A 10,293-nucleotide genomic window follows, 5' to 3' on the forward strand; every position below is an offset into this window, starting at 1 on the left:
AGGAGGGAGGGCTGTGGGAAGGCGTGTGGGCTGTTTAATTTTGCTTCATTTCTCCACCTACCTGATGGTTGGGTGCGTTGGCACCTGCAAGGGCAGCCTTACCAAGGTGGGGGTGACTGTGTAGAGATGAGCTTCCCTGCTGGGGGGTAGCCCAGGCTGGACCCAGAGAGACTGGGAAGGGCCATTACTTCTAGGGAGGAGCTTAGGACAGGTTGGTACTGGCTGTGACCAGTGTTTTGTCAATGTTGCAAGGAGATAAAAGAAAGGGTATGAGGGTGATCCCTGCCACCTTTCCCTTCAGGGTCAAGCTTGGATCTTGTGAATGTGGTGTCAGCTTTCCTTGGCTATCCCTGTGGTCTGCTGGGGGGAGGAGGTTGGGACACACTGGCCAGAGTTGGCTTCCTGCTTGTTGCCACCCAGACCTAGGGACAGCTGTGCCCTCTCCAGCCCCCAGGGTGGGGCTGAGGTCAGCATAGGGAGCAGGCAGAGGGCCATGGCAGAGCCCCAGGGGAGTGGGTGTGGAGGGAGGGTCTCTGCCTCTCCCAGAGCTCCAGCTTGTGCTGGGTGGCTCTTTTAGGGGACAGATCTTACTATGGAACTGACACTGATACTGTTATTGTCTCCTCAACGGTGGTGGCTCCCAGGGAGATCAGGGGACCCCAGTGTGTTCAGGTCCACAGCTTTGGTGTTGGAATAAAATGTGTCCTTTTCATTCTAGAGGTGAAGGGCAGGCAGGGAGAAGGAGGAAGAAACCATTCTTGAGTTCCTTGTGCGTACAGGAAATGGGTTCACAGTTGAATCCTCCCCACTCTCCCTTCCACAGGTGAGGGCATTGGAGTGAAAAGGATGAGGACATGGAGGAAGCCTCTATCTGATGGCGTCCCTAAGTGCCAGATGTAGACTCATCCTTTCCTGTGCAGAGAAGATGCTCTGAGTTCATCCCATCGGCCTTCGCAGTGCACTGTGGGGGAGTTGGTGAAGCATGGGAATTCTGGATGCCTCCGTTTTGTTACTTGAAAAATGAGGCTAATTGACAATACTAGTGTCTTACATTTGTGTTTTGATTTATACATTACAGCATGTTGTCACCTCTTCAATAATTGCCCTGTGGGTACCTGTGGTGTGTGTGTGTGTGTGTGTGTGTGTGTGTGTGTGTGTATTTCAAGGTTAAACAGACAGGACATTGCTTTGATAATGTAAATGCATTATCAAACGTGAGGCATTATCTGGTTCCTTTATTCAGCATCCCATTTCTCCTTCCCACATTGCAATTTACCAAGAGCCCTGACCAAGAACACCCCTTGGCCCTAAATGAAAGAGGCCAAGAAAGGAATCCAGGAAAGGTGTCCCCATGCAGGGAGCAAATGGCATGTTCTGAGGGGCACCCCTTACCTAGGTGAGGCTCCATGCTTGTGCTGCCACAGCTCCCACCTCCTTATGTTATTTGGAAGCCAAGGCTTTTATTGTCTGTCCCCACAGGACATCAGCCCTTTGCTCTTCGTCTCCCCCTGGCGTTCCTCTTCTGCTATTTCTTAAGATCAGTGTTGAACGCGGGTGTTCCCTGAAGGAGAGAAAGGTGGGCACAGAGAAACCTTGTGGGGTTTCTCACTGCTAATACTGAAAGATTGGGTATGACCTGAAAGGGATCTTTTTTTTTTTTTTTTAACTTTCTTTCCTTGCGATGACCTTTTTCACCGTGGACGGCAAAGAGATTCAGCAAAAAAAGACTTTTAGGGGAGGGGCTTGAAGTAAGAGAAAAAAGTTGGATATCTCCTAAATAATCTGTCCCCCAGCGGGGGGCAGTGACTAGGGAGAGCGCTCCCTTGTTTAAGCGATCGGAGGGACATAAAAGGAAAATGAAGCGGACAACAATTCAAAAAAAAAAAAAAAATCCCCCGCACACAATACAATCTATTTAAACGCACTCATACTTTTCATACCAAGGGCATGACTTTTCTGGAGTCCCTCTTGTGGTTCTTGAACTCTGGGGCTGGCAGCTGGCAGAGGGGAAGCAGACAGCAGCGCCGCACGGGCAGGTCTGCCTGGTCTCCAATGGGCATTTTCTTTCTCCTGGCCCTGGCCCTGCCCCCGGACTGTCAGACGGCGGGCGTCTGCCTCTGAAGTCAGCAGCGATTTCCTCTAGAGCCCGGCCTTATCTCCGGCTGCACGTTGCCTGCTGGTGACTAATAACACAATAACATTGTCTGAGGCTGGAATAAAGTCAGCCCTGTTTACCCCCACTCCATAGGGGTTCAATATAAAAAGCCGGAGGAGAGCTGTCCAAGTCAGACGCGCTCCTGCATCTGCTGGGGCAAGTGAGCGAGCGAGCGCCGCGAGGGTTCTCGGTCTGGTCTCCGCTGTTGCTGTCCCCCAGCCGCCCGCTGCGCCCTCCGACCGCTCCACCGCCTCACTCCCCGCAGGCACTCCTCTCTCCCCGCGGAGGAGCGCCCAGGCTGACGGATCCACAGCCACCAGAAGCGCTTTGAGGGAACTGAAGCTGCTTCTCTGCGTTCCTACTATTGGGTTTAGTTTGCAGGGAATTCTGATTGTTTTCAGGATGGATTATTTCCCCGTGATCCTCTCTCTGCTGTTTGTGGCTTTCCAAGGAGCTCCAGGAACAGGTAAGGAGCGTTGGCTTGTAACTCTCTTGGACGGTGAAAGCCTTCTTATCCTCCTTAAAGCTTCCCTTGCTTCTTTTTCCCCCTTCTTTTTATTTCTGTAGCTTAGATATCAAGTCGCTGGGAATTATTACTCAAAGCTACTTAAATTTTCTAGTGGGGAAAAAAAATCCACTATTGAACACAATTGCTCCTGTAGCAATTAAAAGGACATTATGGTTACTGCACAGTGTACTTAGGTGGCTTATAACAATGAATCCAAGAAACATAGAGACAAGATATAATCGAGCCAAATGTGCATTTGCAATGTATGTGTTCATACAGGTAATGAGACGCATAGGAACGGATATCTTATTCAAACGCTGTTTTATTAGTGTGTTAATCTGCAAAATATTTAAACATTTCAGCTTGAAGCCAAGGAATTTTATTCAGGCCATTCAAGCAATATTTGAGCAGTAAAATCACCTGCAGAACAGTCTGTTGAATAACGCCCCCCAGGCGGTTTCAGGGCGAAGCAGATGTTTTCTTTAAAATGTGTCATTATTGACTGTAGGTTTCTTTTGGCAGATTTTTGGCACCCAGAACAGTGTGAGCTCTATCTTCAGTTTTGTTCACCTGTCCTGGCAGGGGAGCTGGGATAAGTCTTGGCTGCTTACAGATTTAGATAGAACGTGTGCATCTGCCCAGTCCCCCTTCTGGGGTCAATGCACTTGTTTTGTCTTTTTGTGACCCTGACTAAAGAGAAAGGATGTCAAAGGAATGAAAATCCTGGAATGTGTCTGATCATGTGAAATGTACAAAATCGGGCAGATAAGCTGCACTGCTAACTCATCAGGAAGCAGAGCCGGTGCTGCAGCGGGAGGGGGAGGCGGTGATCCCACACATGCCCGCTGCCCTGGGGACTCTGAATTCAGCATCCCCAGAGCCTCAGCTAGGTCCCCTGAGCCACTGCTCAGCTTCACCTTAGATCAGTGGTTTCTGTGGAGGCGACCGCCTGGAATAAATATGAAGAGCGGATTTCTCTTCTTTACCTCCAATCATCCCCCCAAAGTTCTTGACCTCCCCCTAATTTCGAAGGGTATATATCGCCTGGGCCACTCTCTGCCCTACACACATGTGAAGTAGTGGGTAAACAGAAGGTCATTGTGCATGGGATAGAGGCTCCAAACCTAGGAACAGGCAGGGGATTTACTCAGTTCTAGCCTTTTTGTCATCAATTTTAAGCCACTGCAGGTTGAGCTGTCTGTCCTACTAAGTGTCATGCAGAAGCCAACCCAGATTCTAACAGGCAGCATTTCCATGCATTTCCTTGAAGGTTGCCTCGAAGGGGCTGGTAACTCCCTTTCCAGGTGGTTGTTTCTTCTGCACTTGTGTAATCTCTCTGAAGGTCGATAAGGCAGTGGGGTAAAGGTGAAGACATGTAAAGGAGGGAATAAATAAAGAACCCTTTCCCTCTGGGTTCCCTGCTGAGGGCAGGCTGTAGGTTCTGTCTGCTCTGCTCTGCTCATCCTGGCATCAATCCTGTGATGTAGCACACCCCTGGCCCCCGATGGGATTCCCCCACTGACCTGCTCTTTCTCTCCCCAGCTGTCTTGGGCGCTGAGCTCAGCACGGGAGCGGACAGCGGAAGAGAGGAACCCTCTCCCAGCGCACCCCGCCGCTCCAAGCGCTGCTCCTGCTCTTCCCTGCTGGATAAAGAGTGTGTCTACTTTTGCCACCTGGACATCATCTGGATCAACACTCCCGGGTGAGTCTCTAGAGGGCATTGTAACCCTAGTCATTCCATCGCTCTGCCTTAACCAGAGAGGGAAGCTCAGTTACTCCAGTTACTGTTCTGGGAAGCCTGCAGTTTGCTTTTCTGACAACATGCAAGAGACCCACCCCTTGGGAGGGGACAGTGCCCCTCCATTCCTGAAAAGAACAAGGCAGCTTGGTTCTTAGCAGCAGAAGGGAGTTTCTTCTGAGGCCTGTGGCTCAGACTACTCACGGCAGGAAGACTATGAAAGAGCTGATAGCAAGCAGAAGGCTGCCACAAATTTCTGAGGAGAGACTTCAAGCTTGGGGACTTGGAGAAATGCTCTCTCAATGGGACCTGCTTGGGTTCAGGGAATAAGGTTCTGAGGTCATATGGCTTATCATGGGAGGGTAAAGACTTAAGAGGCAGAGAGATCAAAGAGATTCATAATCTAATCCTCCACTTTATATATACAAAGATGGAGACCCAAAACATTGAAGCCACTTGTGGAGGAAAGAGTTCATGGCAGTGCTGGACTGAGAACCCGGGAGTCCTGACTCCTCTGAACTTGGCTGTTAGAAAAGTCCATTTCAAGGCAGTAATAGAAACATGGTCCATAAATGTCCCTTTTGCCTCAAGAGTGAAGGAGGCACTTTCTACCCTTTTCCCCTGAAAAGTAGTTCACCTCTCAGAAGCAGTCGTAAACAAAAACACATTTATAGTGCCTGCAGGGCCCCACTATAGTAAGGGATGACCAAAATCAAATCAAACTAAACAAACCTCCACAAGCCTAATACTTAGTGAGGTGGGTAATTCGTCCAAGGGGAGGACTTTATTTCCTAAGCAAGAATCAAAACGAGCACATTAGAAATTACTGGAGAGCATTCTGGCAAGGAGTCCTTCTATGGGCATATCAGCAAATCGCAGATGTGCCAACTTGGGCATCCTCCCGCCTCCTCAGAGGGCACTTCTAACCTTATCATAAGATCTGGATTGAACATAGGTATTCTAAGTCTATGAGTCATGGTTTTTACGTCCCTATACCCCTCCCCCAATACCTATTGCTAATTGGAATGTTAGAAAAGGAAGGAAATATGAAGCAGATACTAAAACAGAGATGTCATAATTTTGGACCAAAAAACAATGCTGTTTGTGTGGAGAAGAAATTGAACTTTGTTAAGAAATGAAATTGAAATGAATTAGAAAAACTGGTTTCTCCTGGTTGAGAGTATACACTCAGGGCCCCTGACAGACACGTGATCCTGACTTGCCACACCTCATGCTCCCAAGTTTTGCTACCAAACACCCCGTGGTGAGCTCCATGTGTTCCAATGGGACGAGTTTACCTCATACAATGCAGCGTTTTGAAAACTGTGAATCATGCTAATATTTTTTGTTTCTCTTTTGATAATAGGAAAATTGTTCCATATGGACTTGGAAACCCTCCTAGGACCAAACGATCCTTAAAGGATTTATTTCCTACAAAAGCAACAGACTGGAGGGACAGATGCCAGTGTGTCAGCCAAAAAGACAAGAAGTGCTGGAATTTTTGCCAAGCAGGAAAAGAACTCAGGTGAATAGAAAAATATCTTTGCTTTCAAACAGTTTTATGTTCTCCTGACCTCCTTCCCATTATAATGCTTTAAATAAGAAGCACAAACTTCCAGGAGTAAAATAAGTAAGCCATGGGGAGGTAGTGTATAGGACAGAAAAATACTAATAATATTGTAATAACTTGGCACAGTGACAGATGGGTACTAGACTTATGGTGTTGATCACATCTCAAAGTATATAAATGTTGAACGACTATGTTGTACACCAGACACTAATATAGTACTGAATGCCAACTCTACTTTAATAAACATTTTTAAGAAAAAGAGATTGACAGAGACATTGTGAACAACTGAAGGTGCCGTTGCTGAAATGTTTGTCCCTGTGTACATTTTAGCAGGGACCAAGACACGATGGAGAAAGTCTGGGATAACCACAAGAAAGGAAAGGACTGTTCCACGCTTGGAAAGAAGTGTATTCAGCAACAGCTGGCGGAAGGAAGAAAAATGAGAAGGTAAGAGGCTCCTAAGAACCTCTAGTTCCACCACCAATGCTAATGGACTGCTCCCCCAGCCACTCTTAGCTTGACTGGAGAGCAGGCTTAGGAAACAATAACAAAGGGGATCTTCATAGTCTATAGGTTAAAACGAGCAGAGGAATCCCTCTCATATCTTTTTTTGAAGGCTTTGAAAGCAGGTCACTGCCCACTTTGGTGATCTTTTTCCAAACAAAGTATATCTCGAGACACCCTTGTCATTTGGTCATACCCAGTCTTTGCCTCTCTGAGTTACTAGATTTACTACTTTCCTGAAAACCTAAAAACCATTTCAGGGAGAGCTTTCTCCCACTCCCCCCACCTCCTCCTAAGTCAAAGTGTCATGTATGATCAAGTTCTTCAAACAGCAGCAGTTGTTCAGATGGCCAAAGGGAAAATAAAGTCATTAGGTAAGGTTGGTGAGAGTTAGAACATGCTGTTTTGAGGGTTTATTTTTTTATTTTTTTATAAGGGAACACATTTGGTGGAGAGCCAACACCATTCCAAGAAGCTCACTCCTTTTCTCGTTAGGCATGAGGTGGGGCAGAGAGGGACCTGGGTCAGGCAACCCCATAGGCTTGCTTTGAGCAGCTCCACGGGGATGACCCTTTTAAACCCTACACGTTGTGGGATTCGCAACCTGTAGGGAAGACACTTGCTTTCAGATCTGTCACATGTTCTCCACTTCCCTCTCATGGCCTGTGGAAACTTTTCCTAGAAACACAGTGGCAAGACGTTCTATGACCCAAGTGTTGTGCGCACAGGCCTGGCCGTCATGAAGTGCTTCTGGGTTGTTTACTACCAGGCATGCGACAGCCTCGGCTGTCTGGGACTCCAAACCTGCCAGTGCAGTTTCCCTAGTTATGATCTCAGGCCACTCATGCTCCCTAGATTTCAGGATTACAAAAAGCACCGTTTCTGAACTGACCTGGAAATGATGTTTTATCAGTTTCTGTTATATAAACTATTATATTATACAACTCATCCCTTTTTCTTTCTTCTGTCAAAACAAACTAACAAACAACAAAAACATTAAACCTTAAAAAAAAAAAAAAAAAGGAGTTTGTTTTAATTGTCAACATTTGCTTTGGGCCTATAAATACACCTTTTAAAATTTTTTTCCACTAAGGGTGGGATAGGGATACAAAAAAAAAAAAAAAAAAAAAAAGGATACCTTAAAATTGTATTTTAAAATTGTATTTAATACCCAATTACCTTTAGATATGAGCACATTATTTGTTCTCTCTGCACCCTTTCCCCATTTTAGGCACCAAGGCAGGCTTTATTTGCATCTGAGGTTAGCAAAGGGCCCATGGTGGTGAAATTGAATTTGTTTGTGCCAGACTCTAATTTTAGACATTTATTTTGCCCAGGAATGATTAAAGAAAAAAAAATCACATTTGTTTTCTCTTATCTTAATAGGTTGGAGGCTATCAGCAACAGCATCAAAACTTCTTTTCGTATTGCAAAGCTGAAAGCCAAGCTCTCCAGAGAGAAGAAAGTGACCCACAACCGAACACACTGATTACAACCATCCCATCTGAAGCCTTCTCCTCCACAGAGACAGCGCGCTGTGCGGCTGACCGCTCTCTCTCCACACCGGCCTGCATCACAGCAAAAGCATCCTTCCTCCTTAGAGCATTTCTTGCTCCAGACTGGCCTCAGATCAGCGTCCTCCTTCTAAACATTCCACAAACGGTTAAGGAGTCCCCCGGCCCATCTTCATTTGCTTCCATCACTGGTCATTGCTTTTGTCTGTCCCCCTTTGGGGTGACAATGGACCATTCAGAGGAAGCAGAGTGACATGATGACTGTAAATTATGATGGCATCCTCCACAGGGCGGAGAGGAGACTCCGCTTGCCGGTGGGGCTCCTGACAAGGGTAGGAAGGAAGTGTTTGTGTCTCGCTCAGGCGCCCGGCACCGTTCAGAGAGAAACTGCATAGTCCACGAAGAGATTGCCTAAGGAATGCACAAAGTGAAAACATAATTGAGTTAAGAAAATACACACACACACAACTCCAAAATCTTTATTTTTTAATTCACAAAATGCAAAACTGAAACTGTTACTACTATAAATCAGGATGTGTTTCATAAATATGAATCTACCTCACCTGTATTGCACTCTCGCACAAATATTTTCCCACCTTTAATTATTGCCTCCCAAACTCTCCCCCCTCCTGTTATCCCCTCCTCTGATACCTCCATGCTAAATCCTAGCCTCATAGAAGTCTTGTCTAATGTGTCAGTGGTAGATAGGACATTTTCATGGTAATCTACTAGCTCTGGTCCATAAGATCATTGAATCAGAAGATTCCCTTACCTTAATTTTTGGAAACGCAATGGTATAGGGTTGTTTATGAAAGACATTGAAGAGTAAACGTTGGTTATGCTTTAAAGCAGTAAAATTATTTTCCTTTATATAACTGGCAAATGGAAGAGATTGGATTAAATTTTGATGTACTTATTTTTTTATAGATATTTATATTCAAACAATTTATTCCTTATATTTACCATGTTAAATATGTCTGGGCAGGCCATATTGGTCTATGTGTATTTTTAAAAATGTATTTCTGAATGAAATTGAGAAAATGCTTTGTTTTGCCTGTCAAGGTAATGACTTTAGAAAATAAATATTTTTTTTCCTCTACCTTACTGATTTTGAGTCATTTCTGAAATTCCTAAGAAGTGGGCAGAGTGGTAAGAATTATGAAGGGGAAGGGTTAAAGATGGTTTGTAAGAAAGGTGACAATTAGAAGGAAAATAGCCTTAGCTATTTTTCAAAAAAGAACTTGATCTGTAACTTAGTTGCCTTTGGATCACATTAAAGTAAAAACAAAACGGAACCCAGCTTTAACTCCTCTGTCTTTTCCGAGTAGCAGCCTTCTGTTTCCCATTCACCTGAAAACACTCTGGGGACTTAATTCATTAGCTTTGCTTAGGCTACTAGTCAGGATCCAGCAGTTTAAGCTGATGTTGTGGTGAGAGGTGCTTTCTCCGTTAATGGACTAAAGGAAGCAATGGCAAGGCGACCCCTCACCCCAATGTGACCAATTATACAGTTTTACACCTTCGAGAAAATGGCTTGCTCAGAGCAAGTTAGCTTCCTGCCCTCCCCCCCATCCCAATGGCTTTATATTTGCACAGATTCCGATTTTATTTATTCAGGAACACTGAATACCTTTGACTCTTCATGGTAGCCCTGGACTGGACACATGCCTACGGAGGCAGAGGAATTAAATGCTGATACTAGGTCTCCTGCAGTCCAGCACCACCCTCCTCTCCACTCCACCGCAGCTGGCCTGGTAAGACCAATGCGGGTAATAATATTGTAAATGGTTGTTACCTCCTGAAGCCCATAGAGCTTGACCAGCTTATGAGAATCTTCACCACCCTTCTCTACTAGTGTCTGAAAGAATGTCTGGCATTCAAAAAATATTAGCTCACGGGGATCACTGTTGTTCAAACAGTGACGCATCTGAAAGATGTTAAATAACAGCCTTCAGGTGTGCTTCATGCTTTGTCAGTGTCCTGGGCAGAGTTTCTGTTCTTATTGGCATTGTTTCCCATCTTTCACTTTTTTTTTTTTTAAGAGACAGTTCATTATCTTTGGGGAATTGCTTATAAAGCTCTCTTTATCTAGCGAACTGTTTTCTCAGTGTGTGGCTTCTGAGGAAACTGTGACAAGGGACTTGGCTTGAATTTAGCCACCATTTCACTCTCAGCAACCATTCAGTCCCCCTGCGCTTTGAGTTTTCTCATCTGTTAAGGGGTTGGGAGTGTAGGTGGAGAATTTCTCTAACAGCTTCTAGAAAGGCTGAGACCAAAAACAAGTTGTGTTGGCACACAAGAATG

General features: G+C 45.4%; 1 protein-coding gene across 1 annotated transcript; it reads left to right on the forward strand.

Moving 5' to 3' along the window:
- The first annotated feature begins 2,050 nt into the window (after positions 1-2,050).
- Positions 2,051-8,736, forward strand: EDN1 (endothelin 1). The gene is made up of 5 exons (XM_036446680.2): positions 2,051-2,621; positions 4,206-4,365; positions 5,768-5,926; positions 6,305-6,418; positions 7,862-8,736. Exons 1-5 carry the CDS (start codon positions 2,558-2,560, stop codon positions 7,962-7,964), a joined length of 600 nt encoding a protein of 199 aa, XP_036302573.1. The 5' UTR covers positions 2,051-2,557; the 3' UTR covers positions 7,965-8,736.
- Positions 8,737-10,293: the final 1,557 nt, after the last annotated feature.

The sequence above is a fragment of the Pipistrellus kuhlii genome, unplaced genomic scaffold (genome assembly GCF_014108245.1).
Source record: "Pipistrellus kuhlii isolate mPipKuh1 unplaced genomic scaffold, mPipKuh1.p scaffold_m20_p_2, whole genome shotgun sequence".
NCBI lineage: Eukaryota > Metazoa > Chordata > Mammalia > Chiroptera > Vespertilionidae > Pipistrellus > Pipistrellus kuhlii.

What these genes read in the sequence shown, in the direction of transcription:
- EDN1 (XM_036446680.2), top strand. Translation starts at nt 2,558, where the DNA reads ATGGATTATTTCCCCGTGATCCTCTCTCTGCTGTTTGTGGCTTTCCAA. An exon ending in ATCTGGATCAACACTCCCGG is followed by an intron (nt 4,366 to 5,767) that starts GTGAGTCTCTAG and finishes TTTTGATAATAG; the next exon opens with GAAAATTGTTCCATATGGAC. An exon ending in CAAGCAGGAAAAGAACTCAG is followed by an intron (nt 5,927 to 6,304) that starts GTGAATAGAAAA and finishes ACATTTTAGCAG; the next exon opens with GGACCAAGACACGATGGAGA.